The sequence below is a fragment of the Cannabis sativa genome, chromosome 2 (assembly GCF_029168945.1).
Source record: "Cannabis sativa cultivar Pink pepper isolate KNU-18-1 chromosome 2, ASM2916894v1, whole genome shotgun sequence".
NCBI classification, from domain to species: Eukaryota; Viridiplantae; Streptophyta; class Magnoliopsida; order Rosales; family Cannabaceae; genus Cannabis; species Cannabis sativa.
Genome location: NC_083602.1, coordinates 4,191,028 through 4,207,553, shown reverse-complemented (window position 1 = coordinate 4,207,553; position 16,526 = coordinate 4,191,028). Strand labels below are relative to the sequence as shown.

General features: G+C 28.5%; 1 protein-coding gene and 1 long non-coding RNA gene across 2 annotated transcripts; both read right to left on the bottom strand.

The window, feature by feature from the left end:
- Positions 1-1,349: 1,349 nt before the first annotated feature.
- Positions 1,350-3,750, bottom strand: LOC115718749 (uncharacterized). The gene is made up of 5 exons (XM_061109939.1): positions 3,656-3,750; positions 3,453-3,565; positions 2,844-3,375; positions 2,270-2,577; positions 1,350-2,189 (listed from the first exon to the last, which is right to left on the bottom strand). Exons 3-5 carry the CDS (start codon positions 2,964-2,966, stop codon positions 1,997-1,999), a joined length of 624 nt encoding a protein of 207 aa, XP_060965922.1. The 5' UTR covers positions 2,967-3,375; positions 3,453-3,565; positions 3,656-3,750; the 3' UTR covers positions 1,350-1,996.
- A 98-nt stretch (positions 3,751-3,848) lies between these two features.
- On the bottom strand, positions 3,849-4,790 carry LOC133033906 (uncharacterized). The gene is made up of 2 exons (XR_009685931.1): positions 4,020-4,790; positions 3,849-3,941 (listed from the first exon to the last, which is right to left on the bottom strand). It is a non-coding gene; the product is annotated as an uncharacterized LOC133033906 (long non-coding RNA).
- Between the last annotated feature and the right edge of the window lie 11,736 nt (positions 4,791-16,526).

Sequence of the window (16,526 nt, the reverse complement as noted above, 5' to 3'; positions counted from 1 at the left end):
TTCGGGTCCGATCGTGTTCTTAAGAGAATTTTTCAGTTTTCAGATGGTTTTCAAATCCTTTTCATTCATAAAATCGATCTAAAATATTATATGAATATAGTAATAAGTAGAGGATTCGAAATAAATACCAAAAAATGAAAACGAAAAAATTACAGACCGAAAAATAAAACCTTCATGTATATATATACTCGTATACAATGTAAAATCATCATTAATGTATGGAAGATAATATTACATACAATTTTATGCAATAAAAATATGAAAGCACTGAGTATTATATATAAACATATATACATGAAAAATTATATGTATATACACAGTATATGAATATAAATATGAATGTGTGTATACATATGAACATATAGATTATGAAATATGAATATAAAAGTGTATATATATAAATATGAATATATATATACGTAAATGAAAAGAAAATGTATATATATAAAAAATATATATATAAACAAAAATCAATACTGTATACATATATATACATATATATACTTGCATATACATATTAAACCATATAAATATCATACAAATATATAATAGAATATGATAATTAATTATATGGAAAGAAATCAATGAATAAATGAATAATAATATGAAAGTATACCCAGAAATATATATATTATACGGTATAAATGGATGTATACAATATATATATATATGAACGTAAATATGAAGATGAATATATATATATGTATATATAAAAATAAATTGAGTATGAATATATATATAATCGAGATTATATAATATAAACACTACTACAAAAACCCCCTTTAGAGGCGGTTTTTAAGCCCTTTCAGCGTCGGTTTTCGCGAAATTCGCTACCGACGCTGATCAGGGCGACGCTAAAGGGTTTAATATGAACCGACGCCATAGGTACCCCTATGGCGTCGGTTATTAGCTTATAACCGACGCCATAGGGGTACCTATGGCGTCGGTTATAAGCTATAACCGACGCCATAGGTACCCCTATGGCGTCGGTTATAGCTTATAACCGACGCCATAGGGGATTTACCAACCGACGCCAAAAGCAAGCAATTTTCAGTTTTTTCAAATTTTTTTTTATTTAATTATATAATTTTAATTTCATTTTAATTATATATTTAATAATTTTATATATTATTTTATTTAATATAAATTACATATTTATTTTTTAAAATGTGAATCAAATATTATTTAAATTTGGGTAAAATACATAATTTAATTTCATAAAAATAATTAAATATTACACAAACACTAATGTAAAATTAGTTAAAAATATTAAAGTTAATAAATCTAACTACAAGTTAATCTATAAAAATTACATAATGAAGAAAAATTCTTCGACCTTTCAACCTTAATCGTCACCGTGAATCACCGCCATCAATTGTTCGATCCACTTTCGCTGTAGTGGTAACAATTCTGTTTTTGGATCGTATTGCTTCTTACCCCCAAACTGTTAAAAAAATTAAAAATTTATATTAGTTTATGTATATGTATATTATATATTTATTATTATAGAATTTATATACTATAATCAATAATTAAAACTTACAGCTTTTTGATCTTGTATGTAACGGCTGGGGTTGGCACGTGCGACGATGTCAGTGATATATTTCAAAACATAAAAACCGCATTCTTGGCTTTTAGGTTGTCTTGGACAGTTTGCTTGTGAAATTCCTTGCCACGGGCCAAGATACTGATGTGCGTCCCCTATATACATGAATGCCCTGTTTGGGAAAATTATATTAGCATTTCAATTCGTTAGTTAATTTAAATTCGTTACATAAGAAGTCATTAAATTATTACCTTCCGATCATTTGTTCTATTTCTTCGGGAATTGGGCGGCCTTTTACAGGGTTTAAATGGATAATTTTCCCTGGCGCAACCACCACTAGCGTCCAATGCATCCTAGAAAATTATACTGGAATATAAGTAAGATAGTATAAAAATAATTTGAAGACATAATATAGAAATGAACAATTAGCACTAAAGAATTTAATAAAGTTTACCCGATATTCCAAGGAATAAAGAACATTTGGTGGTTGTTGTTCATTAATGATAACCAATTAGCCAATCGTCTTGCCGCATCGTCAAAAGACTGACTCTGTTCTTCATCGTTGATCCCATGCACTGTGAGAAGTTCTGGGTCGTAAAACTTGAAAATTTTTCTCAGACCGTTGATGCTCTCCCATATGTGCCTGCCAAAAAAAGTGTTAGTGTCTTATAATAATTTAACTATAATTTGATATAAGGTTAATTAGATTAAAGAAGAGTATACATCATTCCAAACAGCATTCCCTGGTTGCCGATGTAGTCACACGTAGCAACCTGCTGCAAATCCTCTCCAGATAACGTGATCTGGGTACGCGGTGCAATGAATCCTCGGGGGACAGGAATTGTGATTATATCACGTTTATCTTTGAGCCTTAGGAATTCATGAATCATCCATTTTAGCGAATTAGGGATCAACGCCATCTTCTCTTCCGTGAACAAGTCATCTTCCCGTGCACCACGGCCTTGTGGAGAAAGCATCGGAGCTTTCCCCTTTGACGCATTACGTCTTGAGGGCGGTTGAGCGAGTGGACCCTAAACAAAACAGAACATAATATATATATATATATCAAATTAAATCCAAATTCTACCGAAATTTCGGCAGCATAACGGTTGTAATTGAATGACCCCAAAAATTTTGAACATAGCTGTATAATGACAAATAACACATATATAACAGTAGTTTTTTCATCCATCCCACCGCAGCACATATATTCGCAGAACCTACTTCACTACGGATGAATATTTAAGATATTCAAACTCCACTAATCATTAATAATTAATTTGAGTTGAGAAGTTACCTCGGTTGTTAAAATTAAGTGTTTAGGCCAAGGAAGGAACATCTGGCATACGTCCCTAACATATCTGCACTCTTCAATTGGGACTGGGATTTCAGCGTCCTCTTGCAGGATTTCCGAAACCATGATCCGGGCATGTGAATCATCGTAATCCTGGCAGTGAACTTTGATCGTACCCACATGCTCGTACAAATACCCTCGGGCCACAATATTGTCGATGTTGTCAGAGCAGAGATGTACTTGCTGATTAAGGGCCGCATGGTCATCAAAATTGTATAGGATACCTTGGTCGTTGAGGGAAATAAACTCCTCAGCATAAATTTGTGGTTGTACCTCATCCTGAGGAGCGTATGGTTGTGGAACATACGCCTCACCAGCCACCTCTCCTTCTTCCTCTTGTTCGGCAGCGTTCCTCTGCTGCTTAAGGGATTGGACTTCGGCTTTTAATTTTTCAATCTCCTTCGCTTGCCGAGCCACAACATCAGACACTTCCCTTTTCTTCCTACCGAACAGTTGAGATGCCCTGGTCAGGAACCTACAAATCATAAAAAGCAAATTAGCAACGATTTTATTTGTGTAACTAAATAAATAACATTTGAAGTAATAGCATACCCAGCAGCCCTGACACGTCCAGGATGCTCTGGTGTCCCGAGCGCCTGCGTCAGGATATCGTTTTGGCCCTGGACCTGAATTTGTCCCTGACTAAGCTTCTCTTCTAATTGAGCCTAATGCACGCATATATTCAAGCAATTAGTATATGAATTATATACACTAACTCATGAGTAGAACTCAATTAAGGATTAATATATACTTACTATCTTCTCTGCAATTTCCTTGTCGTAATCAGTGACAAGTTTTCTACTCTTGGTGCGAGATTTAATCCAAACACGGTGGCGGAGGGATCTGCAACTTCGAGGTCTTTTTTCTACATAATGTTATAACAATGAAATGAGTACCAATTAAATTGTATAGCACATTATAGCACATTAAATTTTAAGTATTTCTTACCACAACTTCCCGTACGTTCACCATTCCACTCCGACCACTTCGATGTCTGGATTGAATTTTTGAGGAACGTTCACGTTGCACCTTACTCAATTCCTACAATGCCAAAAAAATACATTAGATACATGTACTTGTATTTAAGAGTTTATCTTAGTGTTAATATAATTAGCGTACCAGAAATTCAGGAGTTAGTCGACTTTCAACAAATTTGCACCAATCAGCAGCGTCGATCTCGGGGTGCTTTTCAGGGACTTGTGCCAGTCGTCCCAGATCATTCTCTTTCAACGCGGGCATTATGATGTCTTTTGTCATCCTATTCTTGAAGTCTTTCATTAACTTCCCAGCTAGGATGAGACAATCATGTTTGAAGGTGTCCGACACAATGAACCCCGTCTATTTTGAAGGAAAACAAACACGGTTAGAGTCAACATTTGGAGTAATAGAAAAACAAATCAAAATTCTAACAAATAATAGCTTACCTGAATGTCTTTCCAAACTTTATTTTTCAGAGTCGGGTTGACTTCTTTCCAGTTTTTATAAGCCAACCCTATTGTCTGCCGACATCTGACTCCTAGAGTGGATACGAGCTTCGCATAGCTTTTTCCACAGTATTGACCTTTATCATTAACTTCGAGGGCCACTCTTTTCCCCTGATCCATTAGTTTGGATATTTCATTCATTTGCGTCGGCCCTCGTGTAGGTATTGTGGTTGGACACTCTGCCTCTGGGTCTGAATCAGATCCCGAACTCGAGTTGGCCATATCTACACCATTAACAAACAAAATTGAATATCATGCTACTAATAACACTAAATTCTACCGAAATTTTGGCAGCATAACGGCTGTAATTGGACGTTCCCAAAATTTTTAAAAGTGCCTAAAGTAACAAACAGAACAAATATAACAATACAGAACAAAGAAACTAACATAAACAATACAAAATTTATCCACCAATCCGACCGCGTACATGTATTCGCAGAACCTACTTCACTACGTTTGAATATTTAAGATATACAAACTCAACTAAGCATACATTGATAATTAATTATACTAACAAAAGGTTAGCGGATGGATATACCTATTGCAAATCCGATCAACACCGAAATATGTCGATCGACTCTCAAATATTAGCACACAACCTATAACATAATGCAATATACAACCAAATTAAAATTTTAATTATTAAATTACTTACTAGTTATTAAACAAAGTAGCAAGTTACTAGTTACTAATTTCCATAATTTTTTTAAAAAATAACATATACATATGTATACATATATAATCAACTAAATATCACACTACCATTATTTTAAAAACTTTAACTCTAAACTAATTAAATTCCTACTACCTCTCATTCTCATTCACAACAAATATATATACAATACAAATACACAAAATACACAAATAGTATATACACAATATATATACACACAACATATATATAAACACATATTCAATAATAAAATACAAAATATATACATATATATTATATATCAAGTAAATAAATATTTACCTTATAAACGCAATCTGGCGACAAATTGCGACCAAAAATCCGGCCACCTATAGCACACACAATATAATATCAATAAAATGAAAAAATCCTAAAAAATATTTACAAAAACGAAATAATACCAATGTACATTAATAAAATGAACAGAAATCATATTTATACCTTAATGAACGTTGAGATTGAACGATTTCTCTGCTAAAACCGGTGGTCGGAGTTAAACCACCACTTTTTTTTAAAATAGGTTCGGGTACAGTGTAAATGGGTGAAAAAACAAAACTTTTTTAGTGTATGGGATTAGATATTGAAAATAGAAACTTTTAAGACAAAAATGAGGTGAAATGGTGAAGAAATGAGAGAGATATGTGGGTTTTTAGAGGTGGTTGGCGAGGGTTTTCGTGGGTTTTCCGCCGTAGAAGTGGCCGGGTATATGCCGGAGAAGAAGAAGTGAGGAAGAAGAAGACGATGCAGAGGTTATACTCGGGAGACCTATGCCGTCGGTTCCTAGCAAAGAACCGACGGCATAGGTGCACACGTGTCAATAAAGTGTGCACCTATGCCGTCGGTTCTTTGCTAGGAACCGACGGCTTAGGGTCTCCCACAACCCTTAAAAAATCCCAATTTCCAACCGACGGGATAGGGTTTACTAGTATATATACCTACGGTTTTTACCAAAAAACCGCCTCTAAATGTCAATTTCGAATCTGGTGGGTGTTCTCACACCCTTTAGCTTCCCTTTTTATAAAATGGATTAAAAAAAGGGAAGCTAAAGGCCCATATTCTAGTAGTGAAAAGTATACATAAAATATATATAATTTATATTTTAAATAAAGAAACCCGTAAAAGTATGTATATCTATATGAAACTCAAAATAAATCAAGGCAGAGATATATAATCCGCTCTAATACCAACTGTTAGACATTTATATGTATAAACTGAAATATATATGTTTAAGTATAAAGTGCGGAATTAATCAAACATATATACACTATGAATAAGGATCGAAATACCTCCAGCCATTGAATCTTGAGCTTCAAACCCACATAAGCTTTGATCTGCAAAGAAAACTGGTTGATGTGGGTAATCGGGCTTCCTCGCTCTCTCAACTCTCTTTAGATGGATTTTGCTGTTATGAACAGAATGAGTGAGGAGCTCGGGGACCGAGACCCTATATTTATAGGTGAGATACTCCATCAGTATTTGTGCCACATTAATTGTCAGAATATTTTGACAATTAATTCAGGAAATCAAATCAGGTAATGAATATAGAAATCTGACCATATATAGAATATTACGTAATTGATTCTGTCCAGATTCAATGAATATAAAATATTCATTTATCAGAATCAATAATATTATTTTATTTCCTTAATTAGAAATATTCTAATAAATGATGCATGGTAATGTCAAAAAAAAAAATCATTAGATGATAATAATATTTCTCTAACAATGATACTCTAAGTAAGAACTAAGAAGTATTGTAGCGTTTTATTTTTAAGAGCATGAATAATGTTAAGACAATTGGATTCCACAATCAAACTCTTATTTTCCTATTAAAAAAAACACATTAATATACATGTAAATGATTCTTAGTTTTACAATAATAAATTATTAATAAACTCACAATTTCATAAAATTATAAAGTAGTATTTTCAATTAATTTTTACAAATAATTTATAATTTTTTCAAAGTATCAGTTATAATTATTATTTCCAATTTTATAAAAAATAAATATAATTTTTTTTAAAAAAATAATTATTAGAAACTTGACATAAAAGGTTATTACCCATTTAGAAGTGTTCCATATATATATAAAGTATTTTAACTAAAACATTTCACATTATAATTTGTGAAAAAGAGATTTTTTATCTACAATTTTTAGATAGATGTTATCTTCAATTATCAATAATTTAAAGATTGATTTTTAATTTTCTTTTTTATTTCACACACATTTAAGTTGTGTTTTCTTTAGTATTTGAACATGAATTTTTAGTTTATTTTTGGATTATCTTAAGAACATATTACACTTAAATTATCAAGTTTTCTTAAACACTATAATATATTACATCCAGTATTTACTTTTAATTGTCAAAATTATAAATTACATTATTTAGATACATAATAATAATCTCACCTAATAAATAATAATATTTTTTCTTTAATTGTTAATTATATTTTTTAAATAAAGTAAAAAATACCTAACATAAAATTAGTATACCTGCCTCGCACGTAACTTTTTACTAGTATATAAATAAGAGTAAATATATACCATTTTGCATATGTGTCTTTACAAATTTTAATATTAATTATAATTAGGTTGCCATCTAATACAAACAGTATTACTAAATATTATTTTAAAAATAAAAAATTTTAAAAGTAGAGTTATAAATTTCTCACAAAATAAACTTATATCATTGCCTAAATGATAATATATAAATTAAATAATTAAGGAAGATAAAATGATTCATTTGTTCAATAAAAATAAATAAAAAACTTAATAAAATATTAAATCAATTATATGAATGCATTGACCCATGTTTTATCAATTTCTTCACTTGTGAATTTCTCCATTTTATCGTTGCACTAAAAAAAATATTAATATATATTAGTCAACTTATTAAATATTATATATGTGTATTGTAAGAAGATGTATATATCACATACATTAGTATTTAACTAATTGGGAGGTCTTGAATCCATGTATAAATCTCATGTATAAATCTCGCATGTATTTTATTATATAATATTCACATTCAAAATTTGATGGTTGTTAGAACATTACACATTTATATAGATGTGTAAAAATCTCTTAAACAACATTAAATAACATTAAAACACATTAAATTATCACATTCAAGCTAGTTCTGCGCATGATTTTCTGAGCAGAACATCTCTAGTTAGCCAAGCAAGATCCTCCGTCTAGAAAGATGCGGTGAATTTAGATTCTTTAAGATATTTTTCTTAAATATTTTATCATTTTCAACATGATTAAATTCCTACATTTATGAGATTTATTTTGCACAATCGAGAGATTTCTAGGATTTAATATTTAATTTTCCATTTATTTTTTATTCTTTTAAGTAATATTCACTGTATATTACCTATAAATAATGGAGTCATTTTATTATCAAAAGATCATTCAAGTTCATCATATTTTCGAGAGAGCACTTATGTTATTGAGATACTTGTAAGCTTTCATATGATTGTTGAGAAACTAATTAACTTTATCAACTCCTTGTGATCTTGATAATCTTAGGAGTAATACAAATATAAAGGGGAGTAGGCTATTACCATAATCTCAGTGTCGAATCTTTGTAAATTTTTTCGTGTTCTTATTGCTCATTAAAATTATTTTATTATTATTATTACTATAATTTATAACTGCATCGTTTTAAAGACTCAGTATTATTAGCTAAAAGCAAGGTCAACGAATTTAACTTCCAATACACAACCACATATATGGGCATGACTTATATATATCTTATATTAAATGTGGCAATCTAACTGAAATTGTTAGTTAAACGATTTTTTTATTACACTTCAAAAATAGTTTTTTTTTTTTACACTTTTACGAAATTTTATATAAAAATCTCAATTACCACTAACGGAGCAACCTAAATCCCAACTAAAAATTGTATAGAAACTCACATAGAAACTATCGGAAAAATTACTTTAAAAACCCCAACCATAAATTTAAAAAAGAAATTAAACAAATAACATTTGGCGTAATTTCCCTTTATTTTATTGTTCAATGAAAAATAAAATTAGATAGATATATTTTTTATAAATAAATTTGAAATTTTTACATGAAAAATCCTTTTTACACACTTTATTACATAATTACCATCACACGCCTATTACTACATTTCTACTTACAAACTTATTTTTATTACACATTTACCACTTAGTCATCATTACATCCATCATCAATCAAATCCTACTCTCTTCCATCTCTTTTTTCATTTTCTATCAATCAATCCATCATTTCACTCTTTTTTTTTTTCTTTTCTTTTTATTTTTAATTTTATTTCAGTTTTTAATTTTTTATTTTTAATTTTATTTTCAGTTTTTAATTTTTAATTTTTTTTTCTATAACAATTCTTTTTTTTTTTATTTTTAATTTTTAATTGTAAAGCTAGTTTCTTATATATTGTTGCTTAGGTCTAGGATTGACTTCTATCAATCAATCCATCATTTCACTCTCTTTTTTTCTTCTTTTCTTTTTATTTTTAATTTTATTTCAGTTTTTAATTTTTAATTTTTAATTTTATTTCAGTTTTTAATTTTAAATTTTTTTACATAACAATTCTTCTTTTCTTTTTTTTTTTTAATTTTTAATTGTAAAGCTAGTTTCTTATATATTCTTACGAAGAAACGGACCTTGATAACATATGGAGCGACTGTGTAGAGAATAAAGCCAGAAAGAGTATAGAAATCATTGTGCTTCTTATGTATGTTTACTCAACAAATAATGCAGAGATTTCATTGTCAACGTTTCTGGGAAAAAAGCTAATGTTGGTGCTGATGTTCGAACCGAGGTTTGTTTTCGGTTTCTTTTTGGTTTTCTCCCATATTTGAAATTTTACACCTTCTATATGTATTTTTTTAATATGTTTTTTATCTAGTTGTTTCCTGTCCATTTTTATATCATCAATGGGTAACAATGAGATTTATCATGGATGTTGATGTTCAAAGAGTTTTTACTGTATTTTAGTTTGTATACAGTTGTTTTGTAGTTTTATTATAGTTTTGCTACTTGCATATGTTATTTCACTATAAAATTAATATGCAACTATTTGCACAAAACTTACTATGTATAACTACTATTTTTTAGTCCCCATCAAATTAAATTCTTGCATAATATATAAACTATCATAAAACGATAATGCAACTATAAGGCAACTATTTGCACTTGCATACAGTTGTTTTGTAGTTTTATTATAGTTTTGCTACTGGCATATGTTATTTCACTATAAAATTAATATGCAACTATTTGCACAAAACTTACTATGTATAACTACTATTTCTTAGTCCCCATCAAATTAAATTCTTGCATAATATATAAACTATCATAAAACGATAATGCAACTATAAGACAACTATTTGCACTTGCATACAGTTGTTTTGTAGTTTTGTTATAGTTTTGCTACTTGCATATGTTATTTCACTATAAAATTAATATGCAACTATTTGCACAAAACTTACTATGTATAACTACTATTTCTTAGTCCCCATCAAATTAAATTCTTGCATAATATATAAACTATCATAAAACGATAATGCAACTATAAGGCAACCAAAACAAAAAATAAATCAAAATGCAACTGTATATAACGTAGATGTATTATTCATGAGGTTTTTTTTAAAATTTTTCACATCATACATTGTTTTGGATCTAGTGGGAGCTCCAGATCTGTTTGTTACAGATCTACATTTCATGAATATAAATTTCGATATTAGGGGGAGTTATTTTGATCGAATAAAATAGAAAACAAATATGTAATTTCAGTTTCTTCACAGTTTTTCTGATTTTTTTTTCGTCATTTTCAGTTTAGATCATTGCAGGTATTCTTTTCTAATTGATTTTGCCAGAATTAATAGTTGTATTTTTCTCGTTTTGGTTTCATTTTGGTTGTTTTGCGGTTTTGAAACGAGCGCGTATTTTCATCTTCATGGTTCGCTCTGTACAGCTGAAGGCTTAGTGCATGTGGTATTTTTGTAAATATTTGTATGTGGACTGTATAAATGTTTAATGGGCCGGCCCAAAGTATTTTTGTAATTTTTTTTCCTTTTTTGTATTTTTTTGTTTTTTTCCCAATAAATTTTACATGTATATATATATTTTTGAAGTCTAAATTTTATTAACTGAAGTAAGTGCGAATGTGGTTAGCTAAATTCAACAATAAATTATTTTCTCGACAATGTCCAAAAATTTGGCCAACATATTTATAACTAGCTAGTTTCAATAGCACATAAATTATATTAATTATCATTGTTTAATGGCTCCTGTATATATATTATTATTTTTTCTTAAAAATGAAATTGTTTGGTACGAGAAATAAATGATTTCATTGAATATATAACTACCTAGTTTTTGCTATTTCAAAAGGTGTGCTTCATGCTAATCTTGGATTAATAATTTTCTTTCATTATTATGTTTTTAGGCTATTAATTATTTAACCTTGTTGTGCAAGAAACTTACGAAGTAGAAGAAAAGGAGGCAATGATGATAAATGTGAAATTAATTCTTTTTGTTTTTAGGTTTAACTTTAGGGCTCTATTTAATTAACATATACAACAAATTTAAAAGAATTACACAACTAAAACACAAAATATTAAATTAAACGAATTGCAATAATCAAGACTTTTTTTTAAGAAAAAAAAAAAACTCAAATCATTTTATCTATATTGAAAATATATATTATTTTAATTTCAATTAATAAATGTATCAAATGAGGATAATGGTATAAAGCATAAATAAACAAATAAGTTTATTTAACAACTAAAGATTTCCAATTAAATATTTAATAATAATAAATAAAATTATTTATAAAAAGACTGCTTATAAATAAAAAAAAAATGCGTCAAAAATAAAATATTTATAAATAAAAAAATTGTTTAAGAAAAAAACTCTATCGATAAAGAAAATTGTTTTATAAATAAAAAAAATAGTGTTTAAAAAAAACCTCTTTGTAAATACACAAAAATATTTATAAATAACAAATTATAATTTTTTTGTGACGATTAAACAATAATGTTTATTATTATCAAATAAACATATATCAATTTTTTTTTTTTGACAAAGTGATTAGAATCACTCATGAATTTACGACGTCCACGTCCGCCACCGGCGTTGGAACCTCCTCGAACCAGGATAACTCATCGTCTAACCGGAGAGCATGCTTTGCCAACCATGGGCCACTAAAATCTTAGAGAGTGTCCCATGGGACAAAATTGCCCCCAGAAATTTAGACAATAAAGCTATAACATCTTCAAATAACGCTCTTAACTCATTAAAATATTAAAGTTAATTTCACCTGAAAAAACATCAAAAAACAGAATAAAATTTTAATTAGAAAACTATCAAACTGAAGAGAATCAATTAAATATCAAGACTAAACAACTGGATCTCTCTAGAACTAGCCAATTGAGTTTTTTTTTTTTTTTTAAAATAATATATATTTTCAATATAGATAAAATGATTTGAGTTTTTTTTTCGTATATATAATCAAACTCATTTTTCGTAATAAAATTATTGCCCATATTTAACGTATATAAATTTTAAAAGTATATTTATATATAATTTTTTTAAAAAAATGTGTATTATATATTATTGTAATTCATGTGTGACATCATAATAATAATGCTTCATGTTTATTCTAATAATAATTTTAAAATTTTTAATAAATAAAATGTTTCTAAAAACACAAAATAGACAAATTTGTAAAATTAAATAAATAAATATTAAACAGTTCTAACATTTATAAACAAAATAATTTTTTAATAAGAAAAAAATATTTATTATTAATCTTATTTGGAATAAATATAATTTAATTAATTTTTTATAAAAATATAATATCAAAACTATAAACATTAATGTATTTAAATTATAGAAGTGTGTTTATTTATAGTTTTAAAAGCATAAAAAAACCAATAAAATTCAAATGTATGTTTATTATGTTATTCTAATAAATGTTTATAATTATAGTATGTATTTTTATATTTTTTTTATACATTATTTATAATATCTCATATTCATTAAAAAATGCAAAACAAATAATTTTACAAGCTAAATTAAAATTTAAAAATATTTTGTGTCAAAAAATAAATATTTATTATCTGTTTCAATATATATAAATTATTATAATATTATAATTATAAAATATGAAATAAAAATTATATATAATAATGTGTATATAAGCTTCATAAATAATTTTATTATTATAACTATGGGTGCGTTTGGAAAGCCACAATGTAATTGGATTTGTGTGTAATTGGAGGTAATTACACAATTTGACATGTTTGTCTGACCGTGTAATTACACTGTAACTGTGTAATTGGAAGTAATTGAGGGGTTCCAATTACACTCTTCAATTCTCATGGCCCCCATGAGAATTGGATGTAATTACACTGTGTAATTACTAAAAACTTTCCATATTAAACATTAGCTACTAAAAAATATTATTTTCCCATGTAATTACTAACTATTTTGCCAAACAAGATATTAGGAATTCATATGTAATTACCACTTCATATCCAAACACGCTTTACATTTTAAAATATAGTGTAATTACTAAACTGTATAATTACCACCCTAGTAATTACCCTACCTAGTAATTACACAGTTACTTCCAAACACACCCTATGGTAAGTTTATTTATGTTTAATTATTACCATATATAGTATAAAAAATGAAAAAAAAAAGTTTCTAATTGTACATAAAAATGTATGAAAAATAGTAATAAGTATTTTTTGCACATATTTACAGTAATTAATTAAAATAATGTATACATGTATGTAAAATGCCTTTTAAATATTTTTTAATTTTTTTAAATATGTGACTGTGGAGAGTGATTGCCTTGGGGCTGTGCAATCATTACGTAGTTCTATTTGTATGATTTTTTTATTTGATCAGGTCATTCAAAATTGTAAAAATTTGCTTGCTGATTTGTGTACCGTTGAGGTTATTTTTGTTAAACGATCTGCTAATTTAGTGGCTCATAGCTTAGCTAGAGTCTCTAATTTGTATCCTGATTGTACCTTCAGTATGGAGTCTGTTCCTACTCATTTGTTACCTTGTTTGGTGACAGAGTTTGTTGCTTGATGAAGTTTACATTTTCCATTAAAAAAAATAATAAAAAATTAAACATTTATGTTTTTTTTTATATATATATATATTTAATTAAAAAAATTGATAAGACTAACAAAAAAAAAATAAGTAAAAAAAAATACTTATTCCAACAATTAGAAGATTCATAAAATAAGTTCCTTAATTTTAGCTATAATATATTAACTATAATACACTAGAAATTACATATACAATAGGAAAATTTTAAGTGTTTTCAAATTTATGCCATTCATTTGTAATTTATGCTATGGACATTAAACAATGTTTACATTTTGGTAATTTTATTTCTGCCACATATTTGTAATATATTTTTGTATATATTCTCATATTGAGGACTATGAACCCAAATGATCAGATTTCAAATTGCCTTCTTCAATTTCAAATATTACAGATGTTACCTTCGATAGTCTCCCATGGTCTCGCCGATCAGCGGCCACTATCCTCAGGCCGTCAACCCAAGTTCCGACAGCCAAAAGTTCAGTGTGTCAATTTATTGAGTTAGAACTCCACGTACGTTGTTTAGTCAATTTATTATTATTATTGCGTATTTTCTAATGATGACTCTAATTGTATTAGTTTTTATTCTGGATTGGCTAGTAATTAATATATAGCTGGTGTCTTATATTAATTATAATTAATATTAAAGGGTATTGAGCCTCGGCAACCACAGCAAATAGTTGTAAATTTGATAAGTATTGATAAGAACTTGAACAAATAAACAAATGTAAAATAACACCATATATATATATATATATATATATATTGTGGTTTGGCCTCTTTCAATGTTAGAGAGAAATCCCTTTCTCATTTTGATTGAAAACGGCACAAAATGCCAAAACTATTTATTACATGTACAAAGCTCACAATTATATATGTAGGGCAAAAAGGAAGAGGCCCAAAAATGTTGTGGACTGAAATGTTGAGCGAATTTAAACTAAATAGTAAACCTAATATTTTCTCTCAAGATAAAATGTATAAGCTTTTCATGTTCATCTTGGATACAAGTGTATTTTAGGAAATAAAAGCTTTGTAAATATATTAGCAATGTTATTGTTGGTGGTGACATGAATGAGCTTTAATGTGTGCTTTCTTAGACTTTTTCTCGGACAACATGGCAATCGATCTTAATATACTTGGTTCGTTCATGGAATATGGGATTCTTGAAAATGTGAATGGCAGCTGTATTGTCAAAAAAAAAAAGTATGGCATGGTCTTTGTGATTGATGTCGAAATCCCAAATTAGTGCTAACAGTCAGGTAATTATCTCACAAGTGGCATTAGTCATAGTCTGATATTCTGCTTCGGCTGACGAACGAGAGACGGTGGATTACTTTTTGGATTTCCAAGAGATTAATGATCTATCAAGAAAGACACAATAACTAGAAACAAACCTTGTAGTGTCACTACATGAAGTCCAATCGACATCTGAAAAAGATTTGAAGATGAAAATCTACATTGAACATGTTAGTTTCAGCATAAGCACACACTACTACAAAACGAGCTATTCCCAACGGTTTAAAAAAGGGTCAATTATGGAAACTGTTGGGAAAAGTAAGTGGAAGTTTTTTCTATCGATTTAGCACTAAACCAAAAAAACTGTTAGGATAGCTATTGCCAACAGTAAACAGATTTTTTTTTAAAAGAAAATAATTTATTCCAACGGTTATTATCTGTTGGGAATACTAAGTATACCTAACGGCTTATAAATGTGGAGAATACTTAGTATATCCAACAGTTAATAACTGTTGAGAAAAGATGTATTTTATACCTAATTAATAATATTAATTATTGGCTGAATTAATTATTGGCTGAATTAATTAAAAAAAATATTATTGGCTTAAAAATTTGGGACAACCCTCGTTCGAATATTGGACCCCAAGAGGCTGAAAATTTCAGATCAATACCCTAAATCTCGTCTCTCTCAGCTCTTGACAATTCCCTGTGACGATACTCTTGCCGACGATTATCTGCCGACGACTTCTCCTTTCTTCTCAACTCCCAACGGTAGTAGCTTTCTTCTCAGTTCCTGGCAATACCCTGCCTGAAGATTTCCCAAGTCGAAGCCTATGGGAGCCCAAGCCGAAGATCCTTTCTTGGCAGCTCCTTTTTGAGTTCTTATCGGCAATGTTGCTTGAAAATGGTACCAAACATTCTCTTTTGCATCAATATATATTGCTTTCTGCTATCAATTCATAAGTTAAAATATTTATGTGAATAATTTTAGAAAACTAAAATAGAGAAACATTCAAGAATATTTGTGCCTCTGTACGATTTTGTCTTCTTATACAAGGGGGCTTTTGAGTTATTAAATAATATTACGATTGAGG